The sequence below is a fragment of the Megalobrama amblycephala genome, linkage group LG18 (genome assembly GCF_018812025.1).
Source record: "Megalobrama amblycephala isolate DHTTF-2021 linkage group LG18, ASM1881202v1, whole genome shotgun sequence".
Classification (NCBI taxonomy): domain Eukaryota; kingdom Metazoa; phylum Chordata; class Actinopteri; order Cypriniformes; family Xenocyprididae; genus Megalobrama; species Megalobrama amblycephala.
In genome coordinates, this window is record NC_063061.1 from 14139582 (window position 1) to 14155344 (window position 15763).

General features: G+C 37.7%; 1 protein-coding gene across 2 annotated transcripts in view; it reads right to left on the reverse strand.

Moving 5' to 3' along the window:
• Positions 1-15763, reverse strand: part of cnksr2b (connector enhancer of kinase suppressor of Ras 2b) — a 51585-nt gene that overhangs the window by 20301 nt on the left and 15521 nt on the right. Inside the window, exons 3-8 of one of the 2 annotated variants that reach the window (XM_048167033.1) lie at positions 12541-12743; positions 7029-7134; positions 4769-4810; positions 4036-4155; positions 984-1043; positions 768-836 (exon numbers count right to left, since the gene is read on the reverse strand). In XM_048167033.1, coding sequence (XP_048022990.1) covers positions 768-836; positions 984-1043; positions 4036-4155; positions 4769-4810; positions 7029-7134; positions 12541-12743 — 600 coding nt within the window. The remainder of the gene's footprint in view (positions 1-767; positions 837-983; positions 1044-4035; positions 4156-4768; positions 4811-7028; positions 7135-12540; positions 12744-15763) is intronic. The other variant, XM_048167034.1, reaches the window with a different exon arrangement.

Sequence of the window (15763 nt, forward strand, 5' to 3'; positions counted from 1 at the left end):
ATTTTCATCCCGCAGTCCAATCACCGGGTCTGATTCCGGCTCAAATTGATAGGGTAAAATTAAAGACATGTTTACAATAACACTGAGCGCGTGCATCTCCACGTTATGGTAAGAGGCGTGACTTTTCCGGGCACGGTGCACTCAGAGCTGTCGAATCACAACACAGGAAGCGCTGGCACAATCAGAACTCGTTACGTATTTCTGAAGGAGGGACTTCATAGAACAAGGAAGTCATCAGCCCGTTTTTATGACAGTGGAAACAGCGGTATACAGATAAGTAAAGTATGTGAAAAATACTGTGTTTTTTTACACACGAAACATGAACATGTTATATTGCACACTATAAACACAATCAAAGCTTCAAAAAAACACAAAAAACGGGACCTTTAAAAAAAAAACCTTGAACAGTAGTGTACTTCTAACATGAAACGATTTTTTTAAAGTTTCTTAATTTTTCTGAAAATATTTCAAGCAAAACTTGTTTTATTATAAATAATATATTATTTTTGTTTTTTATATTCAGTTTTATATGAGCAAAGTAAATAAAGTTTTTTATATGGCTAAGCTCATCTTTTATTCAATCATGTTCCTCTTTACCCTGTTGTGTAATAATAAGGCTGCTTTTAATGTTTAGGGGTCTGATCTTGACAAGAGTATATTTTTGATATACTAAAGTATATCCTTTTATAAAATGTATTATTTCTTCAGGAATGATCTAGCCATGTTAGCAGATAAAGGGTAAATGAGTGTACATTTGAAACGCTCACCACTGTCTGATGATTGACCTGTATGACCTCATCACCAGCATGGATTTTCTTACAGCGGTCAGCTAGTGACTGGAAGGGGGAGAGAGAGAAAGCCATTGGATTGCATGTGGATTACAAAACACACAACTGTTGTGAAGATTACATGTGCAACCAACTGTCCATGCATGTCACAATGAGATGAAATACTGTACTGAAATATTGAAAATGACCACTCACTCCCTCTGTAGTGCCTGTGATGACATGTAGGCCATCATAGGTTGATTTGATGTACATGCCCTAGGGCAAGGAGAAAAACACATTAGAGCCATTGCCTGACAATATCGGACTCACGGTGAGAAAACATTGAAAGTAGCTTGCTGACATGACATGCAAGGACAAATCCCCTCTGACACACAGTCTAATAAAGGAGAGATATAGGGGGAGAGAGAGAAAGAGAGAGGGGGGTGAATGTTTATTTTTATCTATCTCTATTCAGGCTTTATTGAGCGGATACTGAGAGTGTCAAGTGTGTCTATATGTAACTGTCGAAATATTACTGCCTGAAGCTCACACAAACATAACTACCAGAAGACCGTCATTAATACAGATGGGGTGAATGTGGCTGAATTTGATAAATGGGGTTTCAAATGCTGCTACTCATAGTCTTTCTATTCATCCATCCATCCATCCATCCATTCATGAAGTAAAAAGATTTTCAGTTTTGAATAATTAGATGTTCAAGCGCATAGCGCTGAAACCCTATTGTAATTGTTAGAATTTTTAAGGATCAGCATTCTCCCCTAAAATTGATGGGGCAGACCAAACTGTAAGTCATAGAGACTTAGGGCCGATTTTAACAATCTAAGCGCATGGTCTAAAGAGCATGGCGCAAATGCGTTTAGGACGTGTCCGAATCCACTTTTGCTAGTTTAAGGATGGGAAAAATGGTCATGGTCTGAAAGGGTTGTCCCTATTTTCTTAATGAGTAATGGGTGTGTTTTGGGCGTAACGTGCAATAAACCAATCAGAGTCTCATCTCCCATTCCCTTTAAAAGCCAGTTGCACTTGCGCCATGGTGGATTTGCTATTTACAAGACGGAAAAACTGAACGCTTCTATGGGAAAAGCCGGATTCCACCAAAGCATTTTTATCTTTATGCACACAATAATAATCTTTTACATTGTAATCCTTTCATTTTTAATATTTGGCATGTTTGTGTGCTGCTGTGTGTAATAAGCAGAGTGTACGCACCTTGTGCACCAGCATATTACTAACGCGCTCTTTAAATAACAAAACAAATATTGCATCATTGACTTCAGACCAGGTTTCAGTTGGTCAATGGTGCAGTCTATTTCAGTTGCCTCAAAATAGTAAGGCGCCAACAATGCACCTGAACACTCCTCGTTTTCAGACCAGCACGCCCATGGGCGCACGAATGGGTGCAAATGCATTTGCTATTTAAACAACATGGCGCAGGACCTGAAAATGATAATTGCGTCGGGCTGAAACTAGCAAAAAATACTTGCATTGCGCATGGCACCGCATTGCACCGGGTGTATGATAGGGCCCTTAAAACTTGGAGGGATGGTAGTACCCACCCTGTCTACAACGTCACCAAGGCTCGCCCCAATCAGCCTGATGGTGGCGCTAAAGGGACGCCAAAACGGTTGAAGTTGGTGTAGTCACTTTTACCAAAACGCTATCACACTTAAAGGTGCCCTAGAATTAAAAATTGAATTTATCTTGGCATAGTTGAATAACAAGAGTTCAGTACATGGAAATGACATACAGTGAGTCTCAAACTCCATTGTTTCTTCCTTCTTATATAAATCTCATTTGTTTAAATGACCTCCGAAGAACAGGCGAATCTCAACATAACACTGACTGTTACGTAACAGTCGGGATCATTAATATTTATGACCCCAATACTTGCATATGCCAGCTCATGTTCAAGGCATTAGACAAGGGCAGCCAGTATTAACGTCTGGATCTGTGCACAGCTGAATCATCAGACTAGGTAAGCAAGCAAGAACAATAGTGAAAAATGGCAGATGGAGTAATAATAACTGACATGATCCATGATTACATGATATTTTTAGTGATATTTGTAAATTGTCTTTCTAAATGTTTCGTTAGCATGTTGCTAATGTACTGTTAAATGTGGTTAAAGTTGCCATCGTTTCTTACTGTATTCACGGAGACAAGACTGTTGTTATTTTCATTTTTTAAACACTTGCAGTCTGTATAATTCATTAACACAACTTCATTCTTTATAAATCTCTCCAACAGTGTGTAATGTTAGCTTTAGCCATGGAGCATAGCCTTAAACTCATTCAGAATCAAATGTAAACATCCAAATAAACACTGTACTTACGCGATTAGACATGTTGCATGATGAACACTTTGTAAAGATCCATTTTGAGGGTTATATTAGCTGTGTAAACTTTGTTTATGGTGTTTAAGGCAAGCGCGAGCTCTAGGGGCATGGAGCATGAGATTTAAAGGGGCCGCATACCCTGAATCGGCGCATTTATAATTATAGGCAGTTAAAAAAATTAATTAAAAAAAAAACTATGGAGTATTTTGAGCTGAAACTTCACAGACAAATTCAGGGGACACTTAAGACTTATATTACATCTTCTACAGCACCTTTAAACTAAATGAGATAATTTCACCAAACTCGATGTATGGGCTCAGTCTGTGGTCGTGTGAAAAAGGACATGGCAACTGGCCATGATGTGATGCTATGACGTGAAAAAAACATGAAAATGGCTATAGCTACACAACAGTCAGTCCGATTTACTTGAAAACTGGCACGTGGTGTCTTTGTCCAAGTTGCTGCGATTGTCTATGTGGACATTTGCGTATCTCGAAAATGACGGCCGCCATTGGCCAATGAAGTTTGAGCAGCTGTCAGACAAGGTTAACGGAGGCTGATTGAAACGAAACTCACTGGGCCTGTTTGACCCATGGCAAAGACTATAGATGTAGAAAGACGGTTCATTTTCAGTTTTGGCTGTAAATGGTCATCTGTGATCTAGATGGTTACAGGCTTGCTAGATAAAACATAATACCTTTTTACACATGTGCTTAAAGGCCTTAAAGCACTTGAACCCCATTAAATAGTTAAATTAATTAATTAAATCAGTCCAATTTATTTATTTTTTAATCATTTTAAAGTTAGTTTGATCTTCTGTAAATATTCTGTGTAAATATTTTTGTAAAATATTCTGTAAATATTCTGTGATTTTGGCAAAAGAGATGAGAAACAAGGCTCCCAGATACCCACCAGTCCCTCTGTGGACCTTATGTTGTCAAGCTGCACCACTTCCAGATGGGCGGCCTGGGACACCATGGGGTCCGAAGAGAGGGAAATGATGTGGTCACACACACCTGAAAGTGTCTTACACTGAGGACAGAGAGAAAAGAGAAAAGTTAAATAATTTTGGATATCCTGACCCAGAGAGGCTCAGAACAGGTCTTCTATCTGAAGCTGCTACTGGCCTACGATATGCTGATCATTTTGTTGCATATTCACTGCACCGCTTCGTAAACACCATCTGCGCTGAGACTGAGAGTCACCAGGATGCACTATATTATGATGCAATCGTGTGATCAGGATGGTCTCATAAGCATAATTCCCCATGATCTTGCTGCCTTCTTTGAATTGATCCATCCAATCACGACTCTCCCTCAATATGCTGCTGGTGACTAATCAGTGAAGGTGTTCCTGGTGTTGTGAACGCAAACTCTCTCTCTCTTACTGTCACTCTCAGATGAAATGTGGCCTGTCCTGGTATTTATAGCAGAGAGCCAGCTGTACCCTGACTAACACTGCAGCATGGGCTAGACTCCATGAATCAAATGTAAATTTATTTCTCTCTCCCTCACCTCACACATGCTCTCACTCTTTTTTTTTTCTCACTTCGACACAGATTTCTATTTTTGTACAGAGGAGCTAGATAAAGAGCTTTATGTAAATTAATCAAGAGGATGTGTGAGAATATAAATGTCACTCTTACCACATGCAATATCTTATTTTCTGTCTCATACACTGTGCCATCCTAAAACACAAGAAAAGAAAATGCAATTTTAATAAATTACATTCTAATCCCATCACACTTAGTCTCATTACTAAAAGACTACACATGTGACTAAAACTTCACAATACATTTCATTTAAAACACAAAAATGTTATAATCAGTATTTTACTTTTCCAGTAAAGAATTTAAGCATACTTTAAAACAAGAAAAAATGACTTGAGAAGCAAAAAATGCCTACATATTTTATTATTTTATCTTATAATTTTTATATTTTTAAACATTTTAAACTATTTAATATTACAAATATATATATATATTAATTCTGGATTATATTTTTAAGAAAAATGTTCTTGTTTTAAGCATAAATGTCACTAAATTTTGTTCAATTTATGCTTAAAAAGACAAAGAATGCAAAATAAAACTTAATTCAACATATATTCTTTAAATTAAGCAATTTTATTCTATATTTTATTTATAAAGGGTTAGTTCACCCAAAAATGAAAATTCTGTCATCAGTTACTCACCCTCATGTCGTTCCACACCTGTAAGATTTCCGTTCATCATTAGAACACAAATGAAGATCTTTTTGATGAAATCTGAGAGCTTTCTGTCCCTCCACTGACAGTTTACGCAACTGAAACTTTGATGCTACAAAAAGTTCATAAAGAGTAAAACTAATCCATATGAACAAAGGTCTTACGGGTTTGGAACGACATGAGGGCGAGTAATTAATGACAGATTTTTCATTTTTGGGTGAACTAATACTTTAAGTATTTTTTCTTTTTAGATATTCTTACTGGAAAGCAAAGATACTAATTATTTTTTTTCTCTTGTGTTATATAATGCTAAATGGTTATATAATGCTTTATAGTTAATGTGCATTCATGTCATGAAAGTTTGATTAATATATATTCAATGTTGAATCATCAGAAGTATTATATAATATTTGCTAATGACATATCAACAAAAGTTATACAATTCTTCCCAGTTATGTGATACGAACACATTATATCATTTCTGCTCTATGGGTAAACACAGTTTTGGGATGTCTCAGATGAGAAGCTGAGCTTTGCTTGTAGGACACGGAGACTTGCACCTATCTGAAATAGCCAAAGGCAGCGTTCTCTGTCTTGAGCAGACAGCTGAGGAGGAGATGAGTCATCCTCCCACACCGAACCTGGTGCAATACTTTTCCTCTTCCTCCTCTCATCTGCTCATTTTCTCCACTCTCCATCACTCTGCTTAATGGTAGTCTGATTTCCAGCCCGTGGGTGAAGGAGCTTGGGGATCTCGACTGGCCGCACTCATGATTAATCTTAAACATATTGGGAATCTCCTTCAACACTCAACCTACACATCACAGCCTGATTCAAAAGAGAGTAAATAAAGCTTGAGCTAACACACATTAGTGTTTAATTAAGAGAGGACAACTTTATATAAAGTTTGAATGTGTGAAAGGCCCTTCAAAGTGTGGCATTTTTCATAAATACTGACTCACTTCATAGAGCAAATTCTACAGGCCTTCATACATGTTCTAGGACACATCGCTTTTCCCCCACCTGGGACAGCCTGTCCTCACCCTCAATGGCCCATGCCAGAGCAGCACTATTTCAATCCAGGACAGAAAATTGAGAAGGAGAAAAAATGTCCATGGCCTCCTTCTAAAGAACCTTCTGCCCTAGAAACTTTACCCTGCTTTCCATGCATCCTCAAAAAAGAGATTTAGTCCTAGAGTGCGGAGTATGGCGTGACACTGGTGTGGGTGAAACAGAATATAGACTATAGCTCAAAAGAGACTTCTTAACTTTGCATTTTATTCCATGTATATGGGTTTAAAGGAAAATTCTCATCATTTAAATAAAATGCATAAACATATGCCAAAGTAAATTTGTTAACATATATATATATATATATATATATATATATATATTTATATATGGTAAAAAATTCACTTTGGCAGCCACAAAAATACATTTTGTAAAAGCTTATTTATTATTAATTTTCTCTAAAGTTTACCACCTGTTACTTTTATGATATTTCTATGATGCTTTTGCATTTTTTTGGAGCTTAACAGGAAAAATATCACCATCCACTTTCCATTTACTTACTGAACGGAATATAATAATGGTTTAGAATGACATGGGAGTTAATAAATGACAAACTTTTCATTTTCGGGTGAACTATCCCTGAAAAAAAAGATGAAGGTGATATGTTATAATTTGAGTGTTTCAGTCCATACCTGCTGAACTATTGTGGTCAACTCCAGACACAGTTGAATCACATTATTCCTGGTCATGGAGTAGTCTGCTACGGCAGCGAACGGAGACCTGATGAAGAAGTAACATCTGCCATTAACCATTAGATCACTTCTAATCACAACCACTTTTTATGTCTAACCTTCCTTACTGTAGCTGCACTGCCAAAGCTGAACTGTGTCTAATTCAGGCAATGCAGGACATTCATGATGAGGAATGAGAGTTAAAAGGAGGTGAACCAAGGAGCATGCGGTGAGGGAGGGAGATGAAGAGTAACAAAAACTGAAAGCGAGAGGAGAGAGAGGATTTTTCACTCCAATGCACTAATTCACAGAGGCTTGGGCAGCAGAAGGAATCTCTGCTCACGTGCCCCATCGTACAGACTGCAAAGATCACTGTCTTTCTATCACCATGAGAGTCGTTAATTTAGACCATACTGTTCCCTTCTGTGGCCATAATAAATGACAGAGCACTGAATTATGGTCTGATTTTGTTAATATGCTAGAAGCATATTATTATTACAGCATATAGTATATTTTTGCTAAATATATTAAGTATATATGGTATATATTTATTTTACAGAATAGACAGGGCTCAACAGTAAGGAACAATAAGGACTGGTCTGTGGGCAAATAGTTCAGATTTTTACTAGCCGTGCCAACATTTTAATTTTAATTTTTCACACTTCTGTTCAAAAGTTGAAGACCCCCTGTGGTGAAAATCAAGTTTTTAATGTTGTTTACCAAATGTCTATGTGGTGTTTTTACTATGCTTTAAGACAAACCATGTGCAAATTCATATGTCAACACCAATGCTGAGTATTTTCTTCTTAAAACTGCAGTGAAAAAAAGACTGACATCACAAACTATCTTGTAACCAATCATGTCAACGTGCCGGCGGGCTTTAGCATATCATTAACAGTGAACTAGAAGGGGAGTCTCGAGAGAAGCCAGGTTATCCCAGTATATTTTTCTGATGATATGAAAAATCGTGTAGATTTAGCAATATAGCGGGTGTATTAAGTATATTAAGATGTTATGTTTAGAGAAGTTACTTTCTCCTCTGACGTTCTGAGTTGTTCAAAGCGTTTGTAAGGATACTGATTGTTAGAAGGCAGCTGTCTGACTCTGAGATGAAGAACGGGAACATGGTTTGTGTAACATTAGCAACACATTATTAGCTGTTTGATAACATAGTCAAGCAAAAGGCTAATCGTATTAATTACCATTATGTGTCCGATTTTGTAAAGAGCGATGCCATTGTGTAGCTTTTACCCCAGTAAGTTGACCGAGTGGATCTCTGAGCTGGCATAAGCGAGTGGAGGCGGGGCTATCCGCGTATACTCAATGAGGCAAGGGTGTAGAGTTACATTCAAGCTATTTTAAGGCATGAAGACATTTTTTTCACAGGAAATTTTTTTTTAAATATGTCATTTGGGTGATCAAAGATGAGTTTTAAAGGGGACCAATTATGCAAAATTCACTTTTGCATGGTGTTTGGCTATAAATGTGTGTTGGCAGTGTGTGTGCACAACCACCCTATAGTGATAAAAATCCATCCACTCCTTTTGTTTTAATCCCCATAAATCATAAGCAGTGTCTCAGAACAAGCCATTTGCATGATCTTGACACTGTGACGTCACTTTAGCCACAGGCCCCGCCCACGAATGTTGACAGACACTGCCGTTTTAACATAGAACCGCCCTGAGTGAGTTCACAGCCAGCTGTACACAGTCCGCCATTGCTGCACTGACGAGAACGTCTCCCAAGCATTTTAGGTGTTCTGTAGCTGGATGGATTAATCCACATAGCTCTCTCCATTTACTCCCTAAATCTAAGCCACTGAAGAAGAGGTGGATTAATTTTGTTTTCAAAGAAAATGATCCCTCAACTCTACCGAAATTTGTGTATGTCTGCGCGAATCAGTTTATTAAGCACCACCCGAAAAGGCATAAGGTCTTTATATATTTCTTTACTGTTAGTTGTAACGAGTGTCTCGGTGTACTTCGCTATGTATGTTGATGATAATGCAAGGGAGAAAGAGAAGTTATGGATAATATTTTAATGCACACTTGCAGTGTTTTATTAAGCTCTTACAGTGATTGTGATTTTAGAGTGAAAACGGACGCTTCATCTTTTGTGTGAAGTACAATAAACGTTATAAAACTCATCGGCAAACTGGCTTGTACTAATATAGTGGATAAAAACAAGACAATACAAGTTATAACCGTAATTAAACTAAACTATAGCTGTTCTATCTCCATGCAGCATATATTCGCAGTTTCTGACATTATAGTGCGTCCTGACTGAATACTGACAGGGGAGAATGAGCTCTTGAAGCTCCGCCCTCTTAAGCCAAGCGCAGCAGCTCATTTGCATTTAAAGGGCACACCCTGAAACGGCACGTTTTTGCTCACCCTCAAAAAGTGGCAATTTTAACATGCTATAAAAAATTATCTGTGGGGTAAACTTCACATACACACTCTGGGGACATTAGAGACTTATTTTACATCTTGTAAAAGGGTGCATAACAGGTCCCCTTTAAGGGATAAAATGATTGACTACAGGGACGTTAAGGTCAGTTTTTTTCAATTCTTTTCATTACTTTTATTCAGCAAAGACACAATAAATTGATCAGAAGTTAAAGACATTTATAATGTTACAGAAGATTTCTATTTCAAATAAATGCTGTTTTTTTTAATTTTCCATTCATCAACGAATCCTGAAAAAAATGCATCACATCTCCCACAAAATGTTAAAACGCACAACTTTTTTTCCAACATTAATAATAATAATGTTTCTTGAGCATCAAATCAGCATATTAGAATGATTTCTGAAGGATCGCGTGACACTGAAAACTGGAGTAATGATGCTGAAAATATTTCACAAAATTAAAGTTTTTACTGATCAAATAAATGAAGCCATGGTAAGCACAAGAAAAATCAAACCCAAAATTTTGAACATTAGTGTATGTGCCCCAAAATATTTTATCAGTTTCTTTGTCGGTTTCAGTCATGTCTTGCTTACAGTTTCAGTCAACAGCTTTATTCCTTCCAGGTCGGTTCACAAGAAACGTCCATGTGAATACTCCAAATGAACTCCCATAAACCATATATCATACACCTGCAATCCATGCAGTGTGACTGACCCAAGACACTGCTAGAAGAACCAGTCAACTAGTTGACTAGATGGTACAAACCCTAATACAGAAATCCTCTCTACAGAAGAAAGCACAAGGGCATCATTTATCTTAATGAGTGCACTGAGCGCACATATCTGACTCCAGGGTTCCTATCCTACACTTTATTATAAGACTGTAACAAACGAAATGTGATCACCCAGGACAGCACTCCTGCTGTCATCCTGTCTGGGGAGAATAAATGAGGGAGACCCGGAGGCCAGGAATAATCTAGGGAGACGCAGCAGCAGATTAATTGCACTCAGGAATTATGAGTGTGTGCGGTTAGGTAGAAGAATTGGCGTACTGCACTAACGAGGAGGCGTGGCCAACGAGAGCTTTAGCTGATGTCGGAATTAATGCAAACTCCCAAAAACGTGACCTTGCGCAGAATGTGCACACACTTGAGAGATAAACAGAAGTGCTTAGCAGACATGCTGGCCGTTTTCAGGGCCAGCTCCTCCAAAACAGAAGAGACTTACGTAAGCTTTTTACTCATCTTTTGTTTGTCAGCTGATTGCTCATGGGTGTTACATAAGGAAATCAGCATGATCGTGTCATCTGTGGCCTCTCGCATGACCTCACTGATGAGTTCGAAACAATGAAGCCTTTTACCCGAGATGAGCGGTCATGTGACCGTACGCATGGTGCATAAAAGAGCAGGATTACTGAGGCTGCTTTGATTGAACTTTGTGTTTGGGTGAGTAATAAATGGCAGAATTTTCATTTTTGGGTGAACTAACCCTTTAACAAACAACACTGTTGTGTAAATACTATTAGGGCTACTATATATGCAGCTGTACTGTTTAGCACTCTGTCTCTGTCACTCGGTCAGTTTAAATCTAGACTAGAAACACATCTCTTTAACCTGGCATATCAATTTCTATTTTCAAATCAGTTAAATGACCTCAGCAAAACCGGTCCCAATACCGGAGTGATGAACCCGATCTTCAACCAGAAGGAGCTGGATTAAATATTTTGAATGCTCTGAGATTGGCTCCGATCCCAATATGACTTCTTAATTGTGACGTCGCCTGAATCATAATATTACAGCGTTCGTTTGTTGGCCAGTGGAGAACTGGTCCCCCGACCAAACCTGGTTTCTCCCAAGGTTTTTTTCCTCCATTCTGTCACCTGATGGAGTTTAGGTTCCTTGCCACTGTCGCCTTTGGCTTGCTTAGTTGGGGACACCTACTATTCAACAATACTATATAGATGAATATACATAGATGAAATGCACTAAATTAAAGGTGCCCTAGATTCAAAAATTGAATTTATCTTGGCATAGTTGAATAACAAGAGTTCAGTACATGGAAATGACATACAGTGAGTCTCAAACTCCATTGTTTCCTCCTTCTTATGTAAATCTCATTTGTTTAAAAGACCTCAGAAGAACAGGCGAATCTCAACATAACACCGACTGTTACGTAACAGTCGGGATCATTAATATGTACGCCCCCAATATTTGCATATGCCAGCTCATGTTCAAGGCATTAGACAAGGGCAGCCAGTATTAACGTCTGGATGTGCACAGCTGAATCATCAGACTAGGTAAGCAAGCAAGGACAACAGCGAAAAATGGCAGATGGAGCAATAATAACTGACATGATCCATGATTACATGATATTTTTAGTGATATTTGTAAATTGTCTTTCTAAATGTTTTCTAAATGCATTCTTTATAAATTTCTCCAACAGTGTGTAATGTTAGCTTTAGCCATGGAGCATAGCCTCAAACTCATTCAGAATCAAATGTAAACATCCACATAAATACCATACTTACGCGATTAGACATGTTGCATGACGAACACTTTGTAAAGATCCACTTTGAGGGTTATATTAGCTGTGTGAACTTTGTTTATGGTGTTTAAGGCAAGCGGCGAGCTCTAGGGGCATGGAGCACGAGATTTAAAGGGGCCGCGTACCCTGAATCGGCGCATTTATAATGATAGGCAGTTAAAAAAATGAATTAAAAAAAATCTATGGGCTATTTTGAGCTGAAACTTCACAGACACATTCAGGGGACACTTAAGACTTATATTACATCTTTTGAAAACATGTTCTTCGGCACCTTTAATAACTGATGATTTTTACAAAAGAACTAAATCAACACTGAACTGGCTCAAGCTAAACAATGGCACAATTTTCTTCTAGAGCTGCTGTACAGCCGAAAAAAAAAACTTTGTTGCATAATTTTCCTTTGAAACAATCTGTATTGTAAAAAACGCTATATAAATAAAGGTGACTTGACTTGACTAATGTTTGAAAATGTGTCTGTATGCAGGAGTTGGCTGTGTTTGCGTCTCTTTGCAGGACTAACCTATCCAACCAAGCCAGCAGACTCTTGGCGGCAGCGATGAGGTCCACTACAGAGGTCAGAAAGTCATTAGGAAGTTTTCGGGTGGCTCTGCCATCATAGTGACCACCTCTCCGCCGGCCCGTTATGAAGTTCTGCAGGTTCTTGGCTGATGCGTTCAGCTTATGGGTCAGAGTCTTCAGGTTCTCTGTCTCTAGTCCATAGTTCTGAATAAGAAACAGAAAGTAAGACCATCACAACCTCCAAGAAAGAGCTAAAGAACCTTTTTGTGAGCATGGCTAAACTATGATGATAAAAAAGGCATGTCCTATAAATAGATCTCTCTTTTCAGAATTTCACTTCTGCTCCAGCTTCTGTAATACTGTAGCGTACTCTTGAAAATCTGCAGTGTGGTACTGCATATATTTCTGGCTCTTGTGTGACAAATTGCTTGTGATGTTCCACATTTGTAAGTTGCTTTGGATAAATGTCAATGAAACGGGGAGAGAATGAAAAGGTAATGGGAAGGTCAGAGGCACTCTGTGATGCAGTCCAAGTTCACTGGGAAAAAAGCAGTTTGAGTGGTTTTAAATAATTGAGGAAAGAAAACGGAGTAGGAGAAAAGGGTCACTTAAAGGCACACAACCCAGGCTACATTATAACTTAAACTTAACATCAAGTTCAAGTGAAATTTAATAAATACCTTGCTATAAAAAAAATATGAATACATAAATATACATACACTACCGTTCAAAAGTTTGGGGTCGGTATAAGATTTATTAATGCTTTTGAAAGAAGTCTCTTATGTTCACCAAGACTGCATTTATTTGACCAACAATACAGCAGAAACAGTAAGCGTGAATTATTGTTACAATTTAAAATAACTTATAAATAATTTTAAATTATTCTAAATTATTTATACCTGTGATGCAAAGTTGAATTTTCAGCAGTCATTAATCCAGTCTTCAGTGTCACATGATCCTTCAGAAATCATTCTAATATGTTGATTTGGTGCTCAAGAAACATCTTTCATTATTATCAATGTTATTATCAATAAACATTTTTGATAAACATTAAGTTCAAAAGAACAGCGTTTATTTTAACATTATAAATGTTTTAACTGTATTTTGTTACTTTAGATCAATTTATTGTGTTCAACCCCAACTTTTTAATGGTAGCATTTATATATAATCAATGTATGTCTCCATTGATTTTTCAACATCAACATCAAGATTTTAGCTTAACATGGATATGTTATGAATATGAATGTACAGTGTAAGTCTTGGCTATGATTTTCAGGATTTTAATCATCTTTTGCCTGGAGGAGGGGCATCAGTAACAGAATACATATGCATATTTTTATCTAAATGCTATTTTTTTCTAGCTATAACTAGGGGGGCGAGGGGGTGAGCAGGCAAATCCCTCAACCAGATACCCCTAACGGTCATATACTGTGACACTACACAGTACGAATATCCCAGAATTCCTTGCTGCACACAAAAGCCAGCGGGCATCTGTCATGCAATAGAACCACCATGGGGGACAGATGAGTAATCATATTTAATGCAGCAGGACTCCATGTTGGACAAACCCAGAGAAGCATTACATAAGTGGCTTTCAGACACTAGCTGGGCTTAAGCACATGACATAACAAATGGTGGGAACAAAAAAGAGGAATACAGGGGGCCAGTTTGGAAACGCATTGGCTAATAAACCCCTATTCACCCTCCTTTTTCTGCCCTCTTCCTTCATCCGCTCAGGACTGCTGTGTTCCTTCTCTCACACTTTTCTTCACTCTCCCTCAGAGCCTTTCTCTCCTGTTTTAATTTGTTATCCTTCTCTCACCCGACTGCTGCCAGTTTTCTACCCACTCTGCCCACACAATCTTTCAGTTGCTCCGCCTCTCTTTCCCTCCTTCTGCATAAGCGTCCTTATTTCTCTTGTACCCCTTCAGAACAGCCTGGAAACTGTGTGCAGGATGACAGTGGGGAATGGAGGGATAATCCAAAGGATTTTCAAGGATTTAAAGTGTTTGTTTTGGCTATTATTAATTGCACAGGATGCAATTACCATAAACATAGGAAAGCATGAGAAAAACAGGGTCAGGTTCTTCAGGAATAAAGATAATGTATAGTGCGTCAGCGATTTGGGTATTTTAATGGTTAAAGGGTTAGTTCACCCAAAAATGAAAATAATGTCATTTATTACTCACCCACATGCCGTTCCACACCCGTAAGACCTTTGTTCATCATCTGAACACAAATCAAGATATTTTAGTTGAAATCCAATGGCTCAGTGAGGCCTGCATAGCCAGCAATGACATTTCCTCTCTCAAGATCCATTAATGTACTAAAAACATATTTAAATCAGATCATGTGAGTACAGTGGTTCAATATTAATATTATAAAGCGATGAGAATATTTTTGGTGCACCAAAAAAACCAATAACGACTTATATAGTGATGGCCGATTTCAAAACACTGCTTCAGGAAGCTTCAGAGCGTTATGAATCAGCGTATCGAATCATGATTCAGATCGCGTGTCAAACTGCTGAAATCACGTGACTTTGGCGCTCCGAACCACTGATTTGATACACTGATTGCTACTGCTGATACGATGCTTCCTGAAGCAGTGTTTTGAAATCAGCCATCACTATATAAGTCGTAATTTTTTTTTTGGCGTTCCAAAAATATTCTCGTCGCTTTATAATAATAATATTGAACCACTGTACTCACATGAACTGATTTAAATATGTTTTTAGTACATTAATGGATCTTGAGAGATGAAATGTTATTGCTCCCTATGAAGGCCTCACGGAGCCATCGGATTTCAACTTAAATATCTTAATTTGTGTTCTGAAGATTAATGAAGGTCTTACGGGTGTGGAACAGCATGAGGGTGAGTAATAAATGACAGAATTTAAATTTTTGGGTGAACTAACCCTTTAATATCTACAATAGGGGTTTTCAAACTTTTTGATGACACAGACTCCCAACTATAATGATCCCCTTTGCCTTGCTAAATGTATTTTGATACATCTAAAAGTATTCTGATAGTTGGTAGAAAAAGTATAAATGTATCACAGTATAAATGTATCTTGATACATGAAAATGAGCACAATTTAGATCGTAATCATGCTTATCCAAATGATATTTTTATTCATTTTTTGTGAGAAAAATAAAAATACTATACATTTGTCTAAATATTATATGGAAAATATTTAGAAAAATATATTTACTTTTTCTACC